The following is a 23,939-nucleotide window of genomic DNA, read 5'->3' as shown; positions in this document are numbered from 1 at the left end:
TTTTTTGCACAGAGGATAGTTCCCTCCCAAAGGCTTTTGCCTCCAAACACTTAAGTGTTGCTTTGTGGATTTGGCAGGCCTCAGAGGAGCCTGGCTGCTGGGAACTGAAATGCTCTGAGCTTGCCAACCCAAAACCACTGTGTTTCTCACAGCTCTCCAGTGCCAAAAGTCTGTGTGCCAAGGAAACAGAAACCTGTCTAGAAAATAAACTGTATTCTCTTGACTTTTCCTGTAGGAAGACTGGAAGTTAACCTGTAAGTTGTTTTGTGGTTAAAAATGATTTAGGATGTTACACTGGAAGTTTAATGCTACAGTTTTATATATAGAAAACAAACTGGTGCATGTTGTGCTTCCCAACTCATTTTGCTCCCAATTATCAAAATGTCTATTTTTTTTTTCCGCTAGGGATCAGTGTAATTGGTTGCACTAGTGACAGTGGTGGTGGTGAGCTAAGGCAGCCCCTTTGTGTCATAGGCCTCAGGTGTGAGTGTGTGTTTTGAGTGTGGGACGGAGATGGAGCTTATTCCAGCTGGTTGGTGTATAAAAGGAATGTGGGTTATGTGGCTAGGTAGTGTTGAGATCAGTAGGAGTTTACTTGCTAACAGAACTTTTTGTAGGATTTCATATTCTTCAGAAACAAGTTGCAAAGCTATTACGAGTATATATATATATATATATATATATATATATATATATATATATATATTTCATAGCGTGAATGTAGCCAAATTTCATTAGAGCTGTATCCTAATTACTTATTAGAATTCTTTCATTTCTTTTAGATCTGAGCTTCTCAACCTCAGCACTATTGACATTTTAGGCTGATTAATTCTTTGGGGACGGTTGGCTTTACTGTTCATTGTAGGATCTTTAGCAGCATTCTTGGCACCTATCCACTAGATGCCAGTAGTACCAACCAAAGATGTCTCCAGACATTGCCAAATATCCCCTACGGGACAAAATTCTTCCCAGTTGAGAGTCACTGTTTTAGACTCAGGTATTTGGAAAAATAATCAATCATATATATGAACTTATTAAGTGTGGAGTTTTTCAAAATTGTTTTTAAAGACTGGATTCCCCCATCTTACCTCATTATTTTCAATACATTCAATTTCAAAAGCTGTTGCCCAATGCTAGCAGAGTCTGAATAGATAGAAAGTAAACATCTTCCTTGTTATTAGATAAGATGTCCAGCAATGAAAATCCCTGGATTTAAAAAGCTTGTTAAGATGTATTATGTCAGATGAAAGTGCTATTTTAATAACTCATTGTTATTCTTAGCATGGACCTTTTATTTTAGAAAAATGGATAATTAGCATTTTGGCTTATCACTTTCTCTCCATGAATACAAATAATTTGATAGGCAGACAACCAAGAGAGACTTCATTAAATAATGGGTCTAATCAGCCCAGGACTAGAGTAAATTAGGGGTTAGACTTCCAGCTTGAGAGTTGGAACTCAGGGTTTGGTGGCCATGTCAGCTCATTCATCCAGGATATTTTTGTTGACCGACCTACTGTTGCAGTCAAAAACCAATTGGTCAATTGGTTAGAAATAAGAGTCAAAACTCAACTTGGGAAGCCATAGGCTACCCTGCATTTAACTCGCAGCTGGAAAACTGCAAGAACACATTCAAAGCTTAACTACCAGTCCTATGGTGTTTGGACTTACCAGCTCCAATTTCGAGATAATGGCCCATTATTAACGTGGACGTATTAGATAGTTTTCCAGGGGAACAAAATATCAGTTTGGAACCATTCCCCTTTGCATACATTATACGCTTTCCTGCCATCTGTGGTGATCCATACTCTGCATAAAACCTTACTAGTTTTCCAAAGAGGACTACAAATAGCCCTTTATTTTTTGAGAACAGGCTTCCTAACACCCAGCCAGGAAATCTATTTTGAAATTAATTTTCTTTCTACAATTTTGAGTGTAATCTATCCTTTTGTTTCTAAGAAACAAAGCCCAATGCCGTGTTTGATTTGGAACGTTCTCTGTGTCACTCGGAGGAGACAGATAGAACCATGAGAGGGATTTTCCTACCCTTGGTTGTCTTTTGAAGCTTGCAGAGCCTTCTTAAGAAAGGATCGTGATTGTTACTTAACATTTCCTCCATGGGGCAGAGGGAGAACTTAGATCTGAGGAATTATTCTCATCATGAGATGGAGGAATGGTTTCCTTCACAGCGCATGCTCTCCATTCACAATCCAGCCGACATGGAAGCCTTCACTCTGTTTGTCCAGAAGCTGCATCTTATGTTTCCTTAGTACCACCTCTCTACCGAGCAGACTTGGGGAGGAAACAAAATGAAGGCAGCAAGTGTCTGATGCTTCTGAAACATATGTCACTTCATTACTAGCATCTTGTAAGAAAGATAACAGAGCAAAAGCCAAAACAGAGAGATTTTACTAGGCCGGAAGGGACTCTGCTTGTTAAGATGTATGATACAACGCAGAAAATAAAAAGACCTCATTTCCTCTTGAAAAAGGGGGGAATTGTGCCTTTATTTGTCAGATGCATGGTTTGTTACTGATACATCTCTACTAACCCCCGAGAAGGGTTGATTCTGGTAACTAGAGAGTCTTTAGGGGGCTGAGTGAGTGACAGTCTTGAGGGTATGAGCTTGGAAGAACCTGGAGAAATACTCTGCTTCGTGAAGAAGTGCAGAGAAAGAGAAGTCTCGGGAGTATCACTAAGTAGAAATAAAGATCCGAGAGGGGAGAGCCCTCTTTCGTATCCCCAAGCTGTCTTCAGCTAAATTTGTCTTGCCCGCCAATGACTGTAGAGGGATGAACAGTAATGTTGAGTTCTATTCAAGGTTGCCATGTGGGCAAATACAGTGGTTGCTCATGGATGACTAATCAATGAATTGTAGAGCTTAAAAAACAGAGTCACCAAGTTGAGAAATGTTTGCAAAAGCACCCAGCTAGAAAATGACAGAGAGAGATTTGAACACAAGTCTGATGATGAAGCCAGCACATACCTGTGTTCTACTGTGCTTCTAGAAGCTGGTACTCTTATCATTTTCTTTAACACCTTTAAGTTTTTCAGATGAGATAAAAGTGGAATATGATGAAACGTTGGAGGTTGCTGGTTTTGAAATGACTGTATTTTGTATTTTTATATATGAAAATTTATATATGAAGCTGTCAAAGTCCTGGTGTTCATAGTTTTTATTTTAAATTATGCTTTCATTATTTAATCTGTATTGGAAAATATGATTTATGGGCAAATATATGCTTTTGGCACTGAAAAGATAGAGAAATGGTACAGCCATGGAATAGTAAACTTCTTGTCTCCTCTAATAAGAAATGAGCATTTCGTTGGAACAAGCCCCATTTATTTTTGAAGTGTTACCTATTCTTTGCAGAGAATTAGTACTTGTTTGTTTATAGCAGTTACACACACAGACACACACACACACAGAGGCAGACCATTTTCATAAAAATTAGAACTCAAAAAATTATTTGGCTCCTCACTTCCCCACGTCGCAAATGGAATTCTATGGAACAGGGTCATTTATTGTTATGGTCAGGCCGGTATATTCGATAACATATTCATACATAATTCATTAGCTTGTTAATTAGGCCCTATGTTTCAATATGCGACAACAGACAGGAGCCCAGGTAGGGGCAGCAGAGGTGTGAGGCGGACCTGTGTCACAGCTACAGTGCACAGCCAGGACTTCTCCAGGTTCCCATTTCCTTCTTCTAAGGAAAGAAAAGGGCACCCATTCTTTTCCTAGCCTGTCAGTAAGCCAATTCAGTACATGAAACAAAAATAAAAATTTGTTTACATTTTCGGATTGCCTGTGCTTTCACGTTTTATGGCAATTGATCTGTTTTAACTTCAGGGCCTGATTTGTTTCCAGCTTCAAAATAGGTAATGTTGCTACAATATTCAGTGCTTGCGATGCTCAAATTGTCCTTCATCAAAATAATCCCATGGAGAGTTCTAAAATCCAGTTGCGTAGGCCTTGAAGAAGACTTCCAGAAAGTCTGAAATCTTCTCTAAAAACTGTTGCCACCATAATTTCCGATAAGGCATTTTGACTCATGCATTCTGTGAATATTTATTGTTGTCTCTTGATCTTCTGAAACCTGAGTGAGGTCCTTAGTTTGTCTAGTTTCCACAATCTTGGGTCCTCGAAGGGTGGTAATTTTCAGTTTTAGCTAATTGCTATGCTTTACATGGTCACAGGGAGTGAACATTTTAGAAAGCCACTTCATTAAAGCATTAAAATACCGTGGGCTCAGTAATTTCATTTACTGGGTCAATAACCCATGATATCTAGAAGAAGATTTAAAATAGTTTAAAAATAATTATTCAAACAAGAAAGGAATTTCAAGCTATAATTACCACTGTAATAAAGGAAAAAGAGACTCCAAAGCAAGTATAAACATTATATTTAAATCCTAATATCGGATTCCTATAACTCAAAGGGTTTATTTAGCTTGTCCAATAGTAGATCACAAGATCTCAGACCTGAAATAAACCTTAGCAAGCATCTAGTCTGGATGTAGAGATTGACATATTTTTTTCCCCTTAAAAACCATTTATAATTCCGTATCTGGACTGACAGCCTATGTGTTCATTTTTCTTAGAGTATTCACAAGTTCCGTATTCAGTTTTTACCCCTAGATATTTTGCATTTTAGTTGCTATTGCACATTAGATATTTTTCTGTTGTAATTCTGTTTTCCCCTGATGTACTCTGGATAGTAATTTTGTATATCCATGTTGCAGCTGGCTACCATTTTAAATTTTTCTTATTCTAATCGTTTTCTCTGGTTCGTTGTGTTTGCAAGGAAGACTAGCATATCATCTGCAAATAATGATGATTTTCCCCATGTGTTCCAGTATTAATACTTCCCCCAACCCTGCTTCTGGGCTTCAGTTATTATAGTGAGTAGAACTTCCAGAATAACATAAAATAATTGTGGCATTAGTAGGCATTCGTATCCTGTTTCCAGCCCTAACAAGACCATATCTAGTACAGAGTTCCCAAACTGTGTTCCAAATCATTATTCCATAGGATGTTAATCAGTCTCCTACTAAAAAAAAATAATAATAAGAAGAAGAAACAACCAAAAAAGGCAGGTAAGATTTCCAAATATTTTTCTGAAACTCCAAATTAAACAAAAGGAGACAAATTTCTTTAGTGAATGACTTTTCATAGCCTTAGTAATTTTTTTATATCATAGCTGTTAGGTGTTTTTTTAAGTTTTATTTATTTCAATAATCTCTACACCCAACATGGGGCTCAAACTCATGACCCCCAAGATCAAGAGCTTCATGCTCTTCCGACTGAGTGAATCAGGGGCTCCAGCCTTTGGTATCCATTATGCACTGGCAATCTGTCAGAGGCGGAGAAATGTATGTGACATTTGTCAATGTATTTTTTTTCTCAGCACCCCATTTCTGAAGAACACTTAACGTACATTACTGGGCATCGTTAACTGTGACGTTGGCTATGATTTCAGAATGAAATGTTAAGAAAATATCCTACTCTTGGCTCACTACGAGTATCGTATAAGCAGGATCTTCTACTCTATGTTCCTTTGTGTCTCACTTTTGCTTGACATGTTTTAAGATTCATATATGTTGTTCGTTTGTTTTCAATGCTGGAGAGTATTTTGCACAAGAGTGTTGATGAATATTTGTGTTATTTGCAATTTGAGAGTGTTATAAACAATGCTGCTCTGAGTATTCTTGTACACGAATCCTGGTAGGAGTGCATTTTTATAAAGCTATATAGCAGGGAGTAGAATTCTTGGGGTTTAGTGTGTGTGTGTGTGTGTGTGTGCATGTGCATGTGTGTATGTGTGTTTTCAAGTATGCAGGAGAATGCTGTAGTTTTCCAAAGTGTTTATGTAAGGCTCACACTCCTACTAGTTGTTGTTTGAGACTTCCAGTCACTATACATTCTTTTTAATACTTGGTTTTATCAGACATTTTAATTTTCAGGCAACCTGGGAGAGATGCAATAACATCTCATTGTTTTAATTTGCATTTTTCTGATTACTAACGATAAGCACCTTTTCTGATGCTTATTTGCCATTTGAATTTCCTCTATTATGTCATGGCTGAATCTTTTGCCCATCTTGGTGTTGCTTTGGCTGTCTGCTATCTTTTATTATTGCTTTATAAGGATTTGTTATATATTCCTATATTGACTCTTTTTAGGATACATATATGTATATATATGCGCATATATACACATACACACACACCTCACGGGGTGGAGGGAAGAGAAAGAGAGAGAGATAGACACACACAGACACACACGTGTAGCCTGCCTGTTTACTCTCTTAATGTTGTCTTTTGAAAGATAGCCATTCTTAAATTTAATATAGTTTATTTCATCCATCTTTTCCTTTATTGTTAGTACTTTTGTATCTTAAGAACAATTTTTCCTACTATGATGTTATAAAACTTTTCTCCTACATTTTTTCTAATAGAGCTTTGCTATCTTTCAGTTACAAGTTTCCAATTCACTTGCATATAATTAAGAATCTAGATTTACTTTTTTAAAAATTCAGTTCTTCCAACTCCCCTTTTTTAAAAGCCTGATTCTTCTTTTCTCCATGACTCTGCTTGGCACTTTGATCCTATTATTTGGGGTCTTTATTGTTTTGCATTTGTCCATCCTTGTGCCAGTGCCATCTTGTTCTTCATCAAGGGCTTTCTAGCTTTTCTGGCCCTCTGCATTTCATATGCATGTTACAATCAGCTTATAAAATTTGACAAAGTAAATCCTGTAATATTTTGGAATTTTGGTTGGGATTACTTTGAATCTATAGATCAATTTGAAGACAGTTTACATCTTTACATCATTAAGTTTTCTATTCTATGTACATGTTATAGCTCTTCATTTATAGAGGGTTTTTTTTAACATTTATCATTAAAGGTGTTATTTTCTCTACAGAGGTCTTTCACATCTTTTACCAGATTTATTCCTAGATATTTTTATTGCTTTTTTTTATTGCTGATGCAGTTATAAATGATATACTTTTGTCAATTTTCACTGTTGCCAATACACTTGAAATACAATTAGTTTGTATCTAGCAAAATACTAACGGAATAAAAATTGTAACAAAGTATATGTGCATTCTTTTATCTTGTCATGTCATCTTTGAGTAATTATATTTTTGTTTCTTCTTTTCCAATCCTTATCCTTTCTTTTCCTTTCTTTTTTTTTTTTTCCTGCCTTGCTGCACTGGTTAGGACCTCAGTATCATATTGCATAACAATGGTGATAGTGGAAATCATTTCTTTATTCCCAGTTTATTTACAAGTAAATGTGGATTCCAGTGTTGACTGTAGAATTTTTGTTTTGTTTTCATTTGTGAATGTTGTAAATTATATTGAAATATTTTTCTCCCCAACTTTTTTATTCTGAAAAATTTTGTATGAGTTGTAAGTTTCATTGAATACCATTTTTACTTGAAATAACAGCCCACAGACAAATTGTGAATATTTAGATTTAGGTATTTGGCAGACATTTCTTTAAAAATGAATGAAATGAACCTGTCACTTCAAGAAAATAACAGACAGCATATTTTACTAATGACAAAAATTGAGCTTTCAAGTCAAAATTGGCATTTTGGAAATCTTGTATTTGTCACCATCAGCTTTATGGTTTCTTAAAACTTAAAGGCTTTTCTGATGAGGTCAGTGATAATATCAATGAATGTGTTTGAAATATATATTGGAAAATTTGAACACTTCAAATATCTACATAACTTACTGTGCTAATATTTTTCAAAGACCAGTATGTCATGTTACAAAATTATTCATGCACAGTGTCAAAGACCCATGAAAGGTTTAAGATAGACCAATGGATTCTAATGCAATACTAGAAAATTTTATTGATATGGTTTCAGGTTCCATATTGCAAAAAAAAATTAAGAAATTGCGACTTGTCAAATTTTGGTATAGATTCAAAGAAAAATACCTGTAGTCATCTCCTTTTCCCTACTACGTACCTTTGTGAAGCTTGATTATTTTCTTCTGCTTCAACCAAAAATATACATTGCAATAGATTGAAAGCTGAAACAGATATGAGAATCTAGCTATCATATATATATATACACATATATATACACACATGTATATATGATATATACATACATACATACATACATACATACAAGGAAATATTACCCAGCCATCAGAAAGGACAAATACCCACCATTTGCTTTGACATGGGTGGAACTGGAGAGTATGATGCTGAGTGAAGTAAATCAATAGGAGAAAGACAATCATCATATGGTTTCACTTATATGTGGAATATAAAAAATAGTGAAAGGGATTATAAGGGAAAGGAGAGGAACTGATTGGGAAATTTAGAGAGGTAGATAAACCATGAGAGACTCCTAACTCTGGGAAATGAACAAAGGATAGTGGAAGGGGAGGCAAGCGGCGGGAGGGAATGCCTGGGTGACGGGCACTGAGAGGGGCACTGGACGGGATGAACACTGGGTGTTATACTATATGTTGACAAATCGAACTCCAATAAAAAAAAATTAAACAAAAAAAGAGAGAATTCAGCTATCTTCAATTAAGCTAGATACTAAAAAAATTTGCAAAAATGTGATATAAATAATGCTACTCTTTTCACTATTTTTGTGAAAAATAGTACTTTTCAGGAAAAAAAGTGTTATGTTAACATGAAATGGGCATATTATTGTTATTTTTAAGTGAATTGATATTTTTAGGTATTCTCATTTTCAGTTTTGAATATGGTAAATATTGATATATATTCAGTTAATCTAAATAAACTATCCTTGGAATTCTCAATGATTTTAACAGTATAAATGGCACCTGAGACCAAAACATTTGAGAACTACTGCCCTAGGAACAGTACCAGACGCCCTAAGCTTATGAAAGTATAATGTTATTTGGCACATTTACCCTCTTCCCATGACAATGGAAGAACCTGAAAATATCTTACGTCCATTTATCCCCTCCCAAATTATATGGAAGGGGTTATCTTATAGTCATTTTAATTCTAGAATTTTTTTCATTGTTTTGGTGTTTAAGAAGTTTCACTCTGCAATGTTTAGCTGTAGATTTTTTTTTTTTTCCCTGAGTCATCAGCTTAGCCTTTAGAATGTGTGGATTCTTATAAATTGTGGAACATTCTCAGCCATTGTCTTCTGTTCTCTCTTTCCTCTTCTCTGGTATTTCAAATAAATATATGTTAGGCCTTATCAGTGTGCTCTCTGGGTCTATTATCCATTTTTTTTAATCTCATGTTTTATTCTGAACATTTGCTTTTATCTTCTTTTTAAAATTCTTTTTAAAAGATTCTATTTATTTGAGAGAGAGAAAGAGAACATGAGCAAGGGAAGGGGGCCAAAGGGAGAGGGGAAGTAGACTCCCTGCTGAGCAGCAAGCCCTACTCAGGGCTCAATCCCAGGACCAAGATCATGACCTGAACCCAAGGCAGATGCTTAAAAGACTGATCCACCCCAGTGCTCCTTGCTTTTATCTTCTAATTCACTAATTCTCTTTAGCTTTGTCTAATTCGTTATTAAATACATTCATTGAGTTCATTTCATGTATTATATTTACCAGTTCTAGAACTTCTAAGTGGTTCTTTTTTTACATATACTCTATCATTTCATAGAGTTTTCATTTCCCTGTCAACATTTCATTTGGTTTTATCTCTTTGAATGTAGTAAACATAGATTGTTTTAGGCTGTACCCTGTAATTCCATATGTGTAGCTCCTATGGGACTCTTTTTGTTTTCTCTATTGATGCTTTGTCTTTTCATATGTCTGGGTTTTTTTTTTTTAATTTTTATTTATTTATGATAGTCACAGAGAGAGAAATAGAGAGAGGCAGAGACATAGGCAGAGGGAGAAGCAGGCTCCATGCACAGGGAGCCCGATGTGGGATTCGATCCCGGGTCTCCAGGATCGCGCCCTGGGCCAAAGGCAGGCGCCAAACCGCTGCGCCACCCAGGGATCCCGTGTCTGGGTTTTTAGATTGTGTGTTGGACATTGTGTTTGAAATTTTATTTGTAGCAATAATTTGAGGCCTGGTATGCTATTATCTTCCTCCAGAGAAAATTTTTCTTTGCTTTTTCCAGGTATCTAAGGTTATTAGAAGTTCAGGACTACATAATGTAATTTTCTGAAATTGAAGTTTTCAGAGCCAACCAATCAGCATGAAAGAAGATAACAGGTTTTGCTAGACTGGTTTATTTCAAACTTACTTTTAGCATACATCTTAGGAGTCTGAGTCCAAAGTAAATGTTGATTTACCCTTTTTGGGCTGTGGATTCCAATTTCTGCCAGAAGCAGAACTCAGCTATTTATTCCGGAGCCACAAATGCCTCCAGGGAAGAAGCAGCTTTAGTGTTGGTCTACCTCCCCAAGTTCTAGACTTCTCCAGGTTGGCAATTCCTCACTATCTTATTAAGTCTTGGATGATCTCAAACAGATTGCTCTTATCTTTTTTTCCAGCTCTTTTTAGTTTTCTGCCATGGAAAGTTGGTCCGAATTTTGTAAGTTAATTTATTGAAGCAGATATTCTCATGCTAGTACTTTTTAACAATTATGAATTTGAATATCCTTCATACTTTGATTTTGCATTTCCAAGCTAGAAGGAATGACTTATACTATAGTTTATTTCCTGAAGCCTGAGCCAGTTGAAAGCCTACATAAGCCACATTTTTCTCCTTATTCCTAAAATAAGCATAATCTTAGGATTTGCAGTATAAGCATATCTCTCCCTGTCTCCAGTGAATAAACCTAACCCCACTAAGACAGTCATGTTGCCTTGTCTCTTCCATTTGCTCATTTTTGCCATCATTTCCTTCCTTCCACTGTTAGCCTGGAATCCATGTTACTAGTGTTCATAATTATTTCTCAACTATGAACTTTCAGTACATCACTTATCACCATCTCCAACCCTGGATCAAGCTGGCTAGCTTCTTCATTCCTGCCTCTGTGCTCCTGAACAGCACTAGAAAGAATGTTTAATCTTGCAGCACACTCATCAAAAATCTATTATTTCTAAATTCTGGCTGTGGCACTACTGGCAATCCTTTTGATTCTTGCTCAAAATATTCTCTTCCTCAAAAGTCCATCCCTCTCCTGAAGTCTGTTAATCTTACCTCTAAGTATTCCATCTCTCAATAATTGACCCTTACTTACTTTTTAGAAATGCAAGCGAACCCTGAATGAACTTTACTTGCTGTCCTCTCTTGTGAGGTTTCTCCTCTCGTGCTTAATTCTTTTTTTCCTGTCTCAGAGGAAGAAGTGTCTCTGTCTTTTCAAAGGATAACCATTCAACCATACTCCTACATTACTGACTTCTATCTTCCCAAGGTTTTCACTCCATTCATGGGCCCTTCTCTTGTATTTGCAGTCACTCCACCTTCACCAACCCCTTCCTCTCAAAGCATCCTTCAGCTTAGAAAAAGAAACTAAAAAAAAAAAAAAAAAAGAAAGAAACTAGATGTGAGAATGAATGTTCAATTTGTCACTAGCTTTCGATGCTGGCAGAAATTCTACGTGACAATTAAGAAAATTTATAAGGTAACATGATTTTCTTCCTTACATCCAAAGCAAATTTTAGCCAGAACATAGAGAAAACCTCTATTGCTATATAATTAACATGACTTTGTGGGAAATAAAAGCTCTCATGCTTGGTACCGCAAGCACACTTCCAATATCGTCTCCATTTGCTCTTCATAACCTCTGACTTCTTGGGTTGATTTCAGTTGTAAGCACTGCTCACCAATCTAGTAGTATTCAAGGCTGTCATTGCCAAGATTTACTACCCCAGGATCTTCTCCATGAAGTACCCCTGGGATCCACCTTTACCATTTTGTTTTTCATCTCTTTAATCAGGCATTATGGTCTCCTCATTTATCGTTGCTAATTCCTCTAGGACAATATTTCTCAAAGCTAGGTATTCATTGGAATCATCTGCAGAACTTGAAAAAAAAAAAAAAACAAGTATAGACACCGTCTTTAGTTTTCCGATTTGATTGGTCAGGGGTGGAATATAGGCCTTATAATTTTTTAAAAGCTCTCCTAGTCATTGTTGAATTTAGTTGAGAACTATGTCCTTAATTGAGTGACATATTAAGATACCAGTACTATAGCATGAACCGATGTTCTTTCTTAATTTTTTACATGACATGGTGGGTAGAATGTTAGCACTACATCCCGAGCTCGTCTTCCTGAAAGGAAAATAATCTAGAGGGAAATTGGTTGCAAAATTAGTCAAATTTTATGTCCTTCTAGTGATAGTGAAGTATAAATTATTTCAATTATTCCAGTCCATAGGAGAAAACTCTTGGTTTGAGAAGACTCGATTTTCGCCTTCCAGTCCAGAGAATGCAAGCTGTTTTCCTTTGGCATGCCTACATGATTATACAGATCCATTCCCCTCAAGGAACTTCCAAATAAAAAGAACACATCATATACGGCAACTGAGAAACATAGCTTTATGTTGCCTGTTTTAGAATTATTTCTTGACATTAACATTTTTATGTACCCCCATATTAAGTTTTATGCTTAGATGTAATGCCACCAGGTAGGAATCAAGGTAAATGCCATATCCCAAATCCACAGAGAATCAGAGCCAAACTGTGGGTTATCAAATCTGTCTTTTTATGTGCTGGTACTCATAGTGTGTGATTTATATACACTGCTTTTGAAAGCTGCATTAACAGAGATGCTGGTTTGTAGAGAGAGAGGGGCAAGGAAGTACATTTACAGGCTGGCTTGGTTGCACTGTGCTGATTTCTCTCTAGAACAGTCTTCACAATTCTTTGCTCACAGTTAGAGGTCTGCTGAAAGTGACTCGGTGTAGATGAAAACAGCTTGCTTAATCATTCCTGAAACACGGGAAAAATTAAAATACATTTTTTTCTTTGTCAAGCAATAAAAACAATGCCAGATTGTTAATGCCTCTTTTGTACCTTTCACTTGAAAGACCTCAAAAGAACATCAAGGAGAATAAAGGCAAAATCTATTCCCCAATGGCATCATTATACATGTTGAAGCCTCTAAAACTAAAACTCTAAAGACATTCATGAAGAGGAGAGGAGGAAATGACAGCAAACTGAAGAGTGCATCTCTGGAGCTTTGTTCAACTTGCTTTGTTCAGATTCATTCAAATTGGATGATGAAAAGCAAAGATCCCATTTGTTTCAATATTAAAGTAGTAAATTAGTGAGTGGTGAGTTGCTAATTGTCCTGTAAAGCATTTAGGGTGCCAGGAGTGCCCCATGGCCAATATTTTAAATTGCATTCTTATGGTTGAAATGAAAGCAACCATTAGAGTAGTGTAAAACAATGTTCTTAATAATTTAAGCTAGTTCGATTCCAACATGATTTTCATTCTGAAATATTTATCGAAGCTCCTGTTTTTATTTGAGATGAGCAAGTTTTGTTTTAGACTTCAAGACATCAAATAGAAATTCATATTCTGTGTGGGGCTAAGCTCGGGGAAAGAGATTAGCACTTTCCGGTGTTAGGTGTCATCCCTGGCTGTGTCTGCTTCCTTCCGGGGGCAGAATTAGCAGGTTTGGTTAAATTTTACTTGAGTTTTTGGTGACCTTTTCTAATCCACACTGTTTCATAATTTAATGTCTTGACCTTCGTTTTCCATAGAGCCACCTTAGTGATAAATGCAGAGATTTAATAACTAGAACTAGTTGACAGGTGACCTTTCGTCCATGGCCATTTCTCTTTGCTGGGGAAGCCACACTGTTTTTGCAAGTTTTAATTTGCAGATTTTAATTATCTATTCTATAGGCTCTAATTATCTTGTCTATAAGCTTATTCACAGAGAAAAAAAAAGTAAAGGTTAAATATTTCATTCTTCTTGCTGATTAAAATGTAAAGTGCTTGGCAGTTGTCCCAATATATCATTCAAAAAAGACATGGCAATATGTCAGTTTCTTACCCAAAGAAGAGAGAGGGGGAATTTTCCAGAGCAGTTGGTGAGGAGCAGGATGAAAAAAGTGGCTAGGAGAGTGAGCGGTCTCATGAGCTGGATGAGGCTAACCACGTGTGTGTGCGTGCACGTGTGTGTGTATATGTGTGTGTAAGCTTGGAGCAGAGAAACAGAAGAGTTCTTTGTATGTGTACTAATCTGAGGAGAAAAGTGACTGAAAAATAACAAAAGATAAACTTGTTGATAAACTCATGCCAATCAGAGTGGGTAATGTGTTCATTTGGGTTCTTTCTTTTTCTTTCTTTCTTTCTTTCTTTCTTTCTTTCTTTCTTTCTTTCTTTCTTTCTCTTTCTTTCTTTCTTTCTTTCTTTCTTTCTTTCTTTCTTTCTTTCTCTTTCTTTTTCTTTCTTTCTTTTTCTTTTTTAGGCCAGGAAAGGATCAATTGGGCATATCATGGTAAAAATTGGTTTCTAGGGCTCATATAAATAATATTTAAACACAGGAAAATAAAGCTAATTATTAAAATGCCACAGATTCTTCAAAAGCGGTAAAGAATAGCCAACCTTTCTCCCACCCTTCCCCATAGGATCAGGAGTAAAGGATCTTCTTGAGTTTCCTGGGCTTTCATTCTTCAGCATTTTTGCAAACAAGATTCATATTCATGCTAAGCACTTAAGCTTGTAATAGAATACAAATATAATTTGCCATGGCTGTAAAAGGACCTATAGTTAGGGATATAGTATCCCAATCAGCCAGTGTTCTGGAATCTTCATAAGTACAGAGAGGAAAAATAACTCATGACTTAGAGAATGGCTTGGCAATCTTGAGCTAACTTTGAATCCCAAGGACTTGTTTGAGGTTTTTTTTTTAAGATTTTATTTATTTATTCATGAGAGAGACAGATAGAAGAAGGGACAAAGGCAGAGGGAGAAGCAGGCTCCCCAAAGAGAGCATGATGTAGAACTCGATCCCAGGACTTTGGGATCACGCCCTGAGCCAAAGGCAGATACTCAACCACTGAGCCACCCTGGCGCCCCCAAGGACTTGCTTTTATAGATAATTTACCTCAAGGAGGTTTTCATGCAGGGGGAGATACTACCTTTAGCCACGGAGATCAGCTTCTGAAAACATCACCTGCCATGGCCTTTTTTCCTTCAGACATGGACTGTAATCACTTAATGCTTCCGAAAGAGATACAACTCGCTGCTGTTATGAAAAAGTTTTGAAAAACAAATTAAGTAAAGATATGGAGGACCATTCGAGGCTAATAAAATTGATCATGATTAGTTTATATTCAACTGATGTTTCAGCCAGATTCCAAATCAAAAGTAATACAAATAAATTTTCTACATAATTTCTTATGCCATGCTAATACCATTGCCAGAGAAGAGAGGTTAATTCTGCTCATGTACAAACCCTAATATTCCTGAGGAATTCCTTTCATCAATTGAGAAACCTTGTCCTCTTTTGGTGAAATTCTTGGCCACCAAGATGTTTAAAAGCATTAATTTGCAATTTAATATAAATAATTTTAATAGTGAAGGAGATTTTGAGATGTTTTCCTAAATGTATATTAGAAATAGTGCAAAGTAATAATAAATATTTCTTTAATATCTCTCCCTTCTTAGTGCTGAGAGTGTATTTTTATGAAAGATAACATATGCTTCTTTTAACCTGAAAGATGTCTAGTTCTCACTGGGTATAATATTCATCTCAATTTCCTCAACTCTGTAATAGGAAATAAAAACAATCCAACTTATGAAGAATTTATTATGAGGATGAATGGAATAATGTAATAAACTGCTTGGCAGGATGAATGGCCTATGATAGGTGTTCAATCAAGTTTCTATCAATAAGTATAATACACTTTGCTTAGATGTCTTTCTCACTCTGTTTCTTCCCTTCCTCCCCCTCGCATCCTTTCCCTGTGCCCCAGACAGGAGTCAAGTCCTTTTTTCTTGTAACGAAGCAAATGTCATGATTCATTTTAGCAGAGAAAGGGCTTGTTTTTCAAGGCAATCCCTTAGGCCTTTAAAATAGTGTATGAATTGACCCTAGTTAATCATCAAACTCTGCTATGCCTCAGAGCTGTGTACTGAGATTAAAAGCTCACACTGATTAGAATTCTAAAATTATTTTATCCTTCATGGTGCCTTTCACAGAATAAGTACTAAGTAAAAATTACTTAGATGCCGCCAGATTCTTAACTTTCCCCAAGCCCAGTGTTCATAGCCAGATATGCAGATAGAGAATTTATATACTTGTGCAAGGGAGAAATACCCAAATCAGATATAGTGATCTTACCATTAAAAAAGAAATCCGGGTGACTCAGTGGTTTAGTGCCGCCTTCACCCCAGGGCATGATCCTGGAGACCCAGGATCGAGTCCTACGTGGGGCTCCCTCCGTGGAGCCTGCTTCTTCCTCTGTCTGTGTCTCAGCCTCTCTCTCTCTCACTCTCTCTCTGGCTCTCATGAATAAATACATAAAATCTTTTAAAAAATCAACATTTTAGGCTTTAAATAAAAGGATGTGTTTGGGGGCATCTAGGTGGCTCAGCTGGTTAAGTGCCAGCCTTCATCTCAGGTCATGATCCCGGGGTCCTGGGATGGAGTCCCACATCAGGCTCCCTGCTCAGTGGGGAGTCTGCTTCTCCTTCTGCCCCTCCCCCACTTGTATTCTCTCTCCCCCTCTCTCTCTCTCTAAAATAAATAAAATCTTTATTTTTTATTATTTTTTTAAAGATTTTATTTATTTGACAGAGAGAGCACAAGCATGGGGAGCAGCAGAGGGAGAGGGAGAAGCAGGCTTTCTGCTCAACAGGGAGGGAGCCCGACACAGGGCTCAATCCCAGACCCCAGCATCATGACCTGAGCTGAAGACAGATGTTTAATCCACTGAGCCACCCAGGTGCCCCAATAAATAAAATGTTATTTTTTTTAAAAAAAGGACTTGTTTGATATTTGTGGGCTCTCTTTTAACAGGGACACAGTTGCCCAAACACAGTTGGCTGAATATTTGTAGCGATCTCAGTTGATAGACACCTCGCAAGCCCAACCAAAACATTTGGTTTGATGATGCTTTGAGTGTACATGAGAAAAAGATGAAGAGGTCAAGTTTGTTTTTAATGAAAAGAAACAAAAAGTAAAGGACAAGTCAACTAAAAAGGGGAATTCCAAATTAAGATAGAGTTTGATAAAGTGGAGCTGACTAAATCTTTCCAAAGGTCTCAGAAAATCCAGGGCCTCATTCTGGGAAGAAACTGCTTACCGAGGCAGAACCGAGCGAGTGGAGACATATGGAATACATTTTCGAGCAAGGGCCCCAAGTCAAATAATATAAACGAGTCCAAGAAACAGCAGTACATTTTAACAAAGAAAGTTGAGATCACAAGATGCAGGGATAAAGCTAATAAAAGGAACTGAGATAACCAGATAAGAGTGACTCTTGGGTCAAACCGTCCATCCGTGCCTAGGTATTTCTTTCTTTTTTATCATGGCTTACTGTAGTTTGAAGTGTCTTCAAACATATAAATGAGTCCCTTGGGCCTTAGCAAGCTCTTGGTGTTACCTGAGGCTTCTGATTATGATTAGGAATGTTCTATGCATCCAGCCCGGCTCTCCTAGCATGCTAGAAAATGGTCCCTGCGACCAGGTGGCAGGTGGAGCAGTCACTGTGTGCAACCGTGTCTCCTGGTACCTCGTTTAGGACGACATCAGGCAGCGAGGCAGGATGGTGGCCAAGCAGGAGAGGTACGTGGAAGGCTCTTCCAACTCTGGCCATGGTGACAATATATAGAAGAAAGGGGCGATTTAAAGATCACCACCTATTCCCCAAACCATTACGTTCCTAGCACTGTGCCCCTTTACATATTTGTTACATAAACGAGAGGCTGTGGTTGCCAACGTTTGCCTTCAAGTTGTTAGTCAGCTGCTGACCTCATAATCTGCACAGCTGCGGCATTCTGATATGTTGTCGTGAAACAGATTGTGATGTCTTAATTGATCACTTTCAGAGGTTACAATTGTCAAGTGAAACCAGTTTGCTGATTCTTATTAAATTAAGGCTTGTTATAGCACAACCAGCTAATTCACTCAACGACTAGGAAATCTGATGCAGATTTGTAGATTAGAGCACATCCGAGGCTCTATCTCTTTTTTTTTTTTTTTTATTTGTGGAGGCCATACCCAAAAATGCTTTTATTATACAGTGAAGCAACTTCTTGGAACAGAAAATGGAATGTAACCTCCCTGTACCATATGCAACTTGGTGATAAGTTGGAGTGTGCCATATGACACACACAGTTTAAATCAGGCATTGATTTGCATGACTCTAAGTGGGTTTGGAGGACTTAGCTAAGTGTAATGTATGTTGGCCCTGCTGCAAATCGTTCGACAAGAAGAATATCGTGTTCTTCCTTATTGCCCTGAAAAACCGTAGGCTCCTAGATGCGTGAAGGTCTTAGATCACTATCCCATCCCAAGAGGCATCCTCTTACACCCCCATCTGACCACCAAGGAAGTCTTCACTATGGCATCACCCCATATCCAAGTGCCCTAATATGCTCACGCACCTCGAGCCGACCTATTCTGACCTGCTGTTCAGAAATCTTATTGTAGCAGGGGTGATGGACAGTCCTTTTGATAGTGGAGTTTTAAGTCACTTCATAAATGGTGACACCTCAGGGGCACGTCCAGTCCATACCTGAGCCTATGTTGTTTAATGTCCGGCCCTGTTCAAACCCTGCATGATTCTAACAGCTCAATAACTCTCTTTTTATATGGGGGGGGGGGGGGAGACACCTCATAAGTGGACTTTTGTTTACTTAACAAGTCAAGTTTTTTCAAAATTCTTCTTTTTAACATTGAACGGGAACGTTTGTCCATCTAGCATATTTCACAGGTGCGCAATAAAAACTAAATGAAGTAAAGCTAGATTAGCCTAGTAACTGCTAGCATCCAAAATGCAGTTGGAAAAACAAGGATGTTGATTAAAGCAATTTTTATAACAGAAAAAAATCAGATAATAGCCAAATGCCCAGCAGAAGGCAAGTAGGTACATTATGGTATGTCCACATAATGGAATATTGAATCAGCATTAAAAGTATCTCTAAGAGAGGTGCCTGGGTGGCTCAGTTGGTTAAGTGTCTGACTCTTGGTTTTGGTTCAGGTCACGATCTCCTGGGTCCTGGGATTGAGCCCCACCTTGCACTCTGGGCTCAGGGGGAGTCTGCTTAAAGATTTTCTTCTCATTAAGCCCCTCTTCTATAAAACAGATAAATAAAACTTTAAAAAATACATCTCTAAGGACTGTTTGCATGGCACAGGAAATTTTAATGATGTGAAATTAATTGGAAAACCAAGGTTGCTAAATTTTGTAAATAGTTACTTCTCAACCTGTCTAATATATCTAGAAGGAGGAAAATACCATGAAATATTGTTGTCAAATGGTGGAAATAGGGAGAGTTTTAATTTTTTAGTCTATTTTTTTCAAGTTTTCCGCAATGAGCTCATATTGCTTCAATAATCAGGGTTGGGGGGGAGTGGTTTAAAGCAGTTTGAGTGGTTTTGTTATAACATTAGCTGTGGGAGGTCCGTGTTCAAGGCATTTCTAATCTAACAGAGCTGGAAATGAGCTTGTTTTCCTCTGCTGATCCTGCTCTTCCTAAAGGTTTTGCCTTCTCATTTAAAGCCAGGTCCAGTCTTCCAGTTGCTTAGACTAAAAATTTGAAGTTTTCCATAATTCCTCCCTGTATCTCAGGTCCCATAGTCCATCTTACTAGTCAGCCCAACAGGCTTTTTACCTTCTGAATTTGTTCAGCGCGTGGGCAGCACCTTGCTACCTCTTCTGCTACCCAACCATCATCTCTTGTCATGATTGTGGCAGTAGTCTGTTTGGGTTTCTACCCATTTCCCTTTTGTCAGTTTTCCCCACAGCAGCCAATGCTGTTAAAACATAACACAGATCAGCCACTTCCCTATTCAGAGCCTTCCGAAGGTCCCTGAGTAAAAGAGCCTATGAGATGTCTCTCTGGTCATCTCTCTGACTCCAGTACCCACTGGCTCTCCTCAATCAATGCTCTCCCAGGTCACACTGTGCTCCCTGTGTTCCTCTCCTACCATGGCATGTTTGCAGTGGCTTTTGGTTTTGCTTTGCAGAAATATGCACCCACGCCCCCCCCCCCCCACCCTCCGCCCCGCCCCAAGTCCCCATTGCCAGCCCTCTTAGTTTCTTCAAGTCTTCCCTCAAATACCATTCCCCGCTCCTCCCAGGCCTTCTCTGATCACTCCACCAACACACACACCCATGCACACACATGCTTCCTTACCTCCTTCCTTGCTTTAATTTTCTCTGTTTAACACCTATCTTCATCTAACATTATTATATACTATGCTGATTTATTAATTTCCTTTTCCCCCCTCAGTGGAATGTAAGATCTATGAGGTCAGGGGTTTTTGCTTAAAACTTTCACAGCTGAATAATCCCCAACCCCAAGAATATGGCGCATTATTGTTGCTCAAACTACTTTGGATTCCTCCCATTGATAGGAAAGACATCTTGCTACAGTTGGGTGGTAATTATACAAGTGACTTTTCTGAGGTACCTTACTTCTCCATTTACCCACCTAAATTGAACCTGTTTGTATATTGATAGGTTTCTTTCAGATTGTGTTTCTCTTTCATCTAAATCAACAGTTCTCAACAAATTTGGGAAAGGCTATGTCTTCCCTAATACTAAGTTCAGTGTTCAGGCTCTTAATCAATTATTTTAATTCGATTGCTCTCATCTCCTAACTAAACCACTATATCCTGGGCTCCTATAGTAATCCAAGGACTTCTGGGAAATGGGATTAAAATGAAAAAGACAGACATTGATTCTTACAGAGTTTACTCTATAGTAGAAAGACACAATTAAACAATAAAATACAACATAACTAATAAAATGAGAGCAGTACCCAGTGTGAGAAGAACCAATGACCAATAGGCACAATAAAAATAGAGGATTGAATGTCAGATACAAAATGTGAAATTTCATAGAAGGAAGATGAGAAAGATATATATCAACAGAGTTCATCACTCCTTTATCTCTGTTTTAAAAGCTGGGGTGGCTTTTATCATGTAGGAGGAAAGTGGCAAAAGGAATTTATTTGGTTCTCCTGGGAGGAAGGAATGCAGGGAATAATGGAAAGAGCAATGGGTTTAGAGTTACCAGATCTAGATTTCAATCTATCATCTGCAAGTTGTGAGAGCTGGTGCTTAGCCTCTGTGAGTCTCTGTTACCTTATCGGTTTAAGACAAGAGGGAGGTGGTTAGACCAGCACTAGAGATTATCTCTGCACATCCCTTCCCGGAGTTCTTAAAAGAAGCCTTTCCATATCCATCTAAAATAGACATAAACACAAAGGCCAGTTAACATGGTGACACAGGGAATTTTTTAAGGATTTTTATAAAATTTTTGCCAGCCTGAGACTTGTCTTAAATAGTTCTTGTCTGAAAAAGATTTTCAGAACCTTGTGATTTGCTGAATTTTTCATAGTTTCATCAACTGCTACATATCTATTCATACATATAAGTAAAATACGGAATTGATGCCTGGATATATTCCCTTTGCATTTCTTTTTTTAGCCACCATCCTTATTAAAGATATCAAATCTTCCCCTATTGCCTTATTTCATTTGAAATTATGGTTTTGAATGAAAAGTCATTATTTAGAGTGGAAAATAAATGACTATTTTTTTCTATTTAATTTTAGACGAACACAAGGGGATAGAAATTAAAATTATTTCTTTTTTTTAAGATTTTATTTATTTATTCATGAGAGAGAGAGAGAGGCAGAGACACAGGCAGAGGGAGAAGCAGGCTCTGTGCAGGGAGCCCGATGTGGGACTGGATCCCAGTACCCCGGAATCATGCCTTGGGCTGAAGGCAGGCCTTAAACCGCTGAGCCACCCAGGGATCCCCAATTATTTCTTAAAGTCTATATTCACTTTTTAAATGGAAGCATGTCCTAGCTTGAAAACCTGTGGTAGCTACTGTAGGATTGGTCCATATATTTCAAAAAATCCCGCATTCAGCTGCTACATGCAATATGTAATATCTGGATTTCATTTTCTGAGAGGAACTTGTTTAAATAGCTGGAATTCACTAATTTACATGTCTCTCCCCCATCTTATTTCTCTGTTTTTCAGCCTTTGCAACTGGACTGTGACCTTTGCGCCATAGTGTCAAACTCAGGTCAGATGGTTGGCCAGAAGGTGGGGAATGAGATAGATCAGTCATCCTGCATTTGGAGAATGAACAATGCCCCCACCAAGGGCTATGAAGAAGATGTGGGCCGCATGACAATGATTCGAGTTGTGTCCCATACCAGCGTTCCTCTTTTGCTAAAAAACCCTGACTATTTTTTCAAGGAAGCAAATGCAACTATTTATGTCATTTGGGGCCCTTTCCGCAATATGAGGAAAGATGGCAATGGCATCGTTTACAACATGCTGAAAAAGACTGTTGACATCTACCCGAATGCCCAAATTTACGTGACTACAGAGAAGCGCATGAGTTACTGTGATGGCATTTTTAAGAAGGAAACTGGGAAAGACAGGTGAGTCCGCTGAGAGGCAGTCTCGTTGTCTTTTATGCTAGCTCCTTGCTGAGTTCTTTTGCCAGCTATCAAATGAACAGAGTTATTTTTCAAATTGATTGTTTTATGTTTTTTGACTATTATGATTACTTGACGAGCCAGCAACTAGGCCCCATTTATTCCACCTACACTACCTTCTGTTCTCTCCCTTTTGATTGGCTTGAGGATCCAAAAAATACTGGATGCTTCCCCAAGATATCTTTAGATTTGTTCTTATTTAGCTCAATTTGCTATTGGTTAAATTGGATGTTAGCCGAAAGGAAGTCTACACATTTCTGTTTTGAAACAGAAATGTTAAGGAACTTTAGGACCTCAACTCCTTTGGAAGTTATGGTAAAAATTTACCTGAGACTACAAAACTCAACAGGCTATTGATTCTCTAATAAGGCTGTGTAGCTTCTTGCATGCAAATAGGCCCTAAAATCGTGAGCACCATAACTTTGTATCTAACAGATATGTTGGTCTGTTCAGAATACCATATTGAAATTATGCATTACTGAAAACCATTAACAGTGGATTCTTGAAGAGAAATGAGGTATAAATACCATTCACTCAATTATCCAACAAACCAATTTGCATTTTTCATTACATTCTTTTTTTTTTTTTTTTTTTGCTCCGTAGCCTTCTATAAACCACCCTTCCCACTTCCTTTTCTTGAGGCCCGCTCACCTCATTTTTCTCCTACTCCTTACATCTCCTATTTCCTCTCTCTGCTCCCTCTTATCCTCTTCATTCTCCCCTATGAATCTACTACCTACCATTTTTTCTTTCTTTTTAGAAAGATAACCAGTATATGGAAGAGAAGTAGATTATTAGTTCATATTTCCAGTTCTTTTTTTTTTTTTTATATTTCCAGTTCTGATAAAGAACTGCTGAAGGAAAATATTGAAACCAAATTGCAAAGGTTTTAAGTAATGTGTAAATGGTACTAACTCATATAATACCATGGATAAATTGAGCATTGGCTGTAATTCCAATATTAACAATCAGATTTCCTCAAAATGTATGTCTTTCACTCTTCAATATCATCAAACCTAAAATTTTAACTACATTGGGGTATATGCTTGTGGGGGGAACATTTCTGATATCCGTGGGTGTAATTTGTGTGCTGATAATTATTTTAAAATCTTATCCGGACTAACTCTCCTATTGATAATATAGGCTGAATGTACCATTTTCTAATTCTGATTACTCAAAAAGCACAGCATCTAAGGAAATGCAAGACAGGAATCACCATAATGCTGGCCCTTTCCACAGTTAGAGTTCACAAGAAGAATCCCAATGGTTAGATTTGGATCAGTGTGTCATAAGCTGTCCAAAGAGATAGGCAGGAGAGATAAAGGAGTAGGCATGTAGCACAATTCTATATAAATAT

General features: G+C 37.6%; 1 protein-coding gene and 1 long non-coding RNA gene across 6 annotated transcripts in view; one reads left to right on the top strand and one right to left on the bottom strand.

Moving 5' to 3' along the window:
• The window catches only part of ST6GALNAC3 (ST6 N-acetylgalactosaminide alpha-2,6-sialyltransferase 3), a 523,593-nt gene that overhangs the window by 306,851 nt on the left and 192,803 nt on the right, over positions 1–23,939 (top strand). For 4 of the 5 annotated variants that reach the window (XM_038541637.1, XM_038541636.1, XM_038541639.1 and 1 more), the window contains exon 3: positions 22,116–22,525. In XM_038541637.1, the coding sequence (XP_038397565.1) occupies positions 22,116–22,525 (410 nt within the window). Of the gene's footprint in view, positions 1–22,115; positions 22,526–23,077; positions 23,144–23,939 lie in introns of those variants that run through there. The other variant, XM_038541640.1, reaches the window with a different exon arrangement.
• Positions 12,600–17,854, bottom strand: LOC111096446. Its single transcript, XR_005361386.1, has 3 exons — positions 17,498–17,854; positions 15,029–15,135; positions 12,600–12,865 (listed from the first exon to the last, which is right to left on the bottom strand). It is a non-coding gene; the product is annotated as an uncharacterized LOC111096446 (long non-coding RNA).

Source organism: Canis lupus, chromosome 6 (genome assembly GCF_011100685.1).
Source record: "Canis lupus familiaris isolate Mischka breed German Shepherd chromosome 6, alternate assembly UU_Cfam_GSD_1.0, whole genome shotgun sequence".
In the NCBI taxonomy this organism is placed as follows: Eukaryota; Metazoa; Chordata; class Mammalia; order Carnivora; family Canidae; genus Canis; species Canis lupus.
This window is presented reverse-complemented; position numbering and strand designations above follow the sequence as displayed.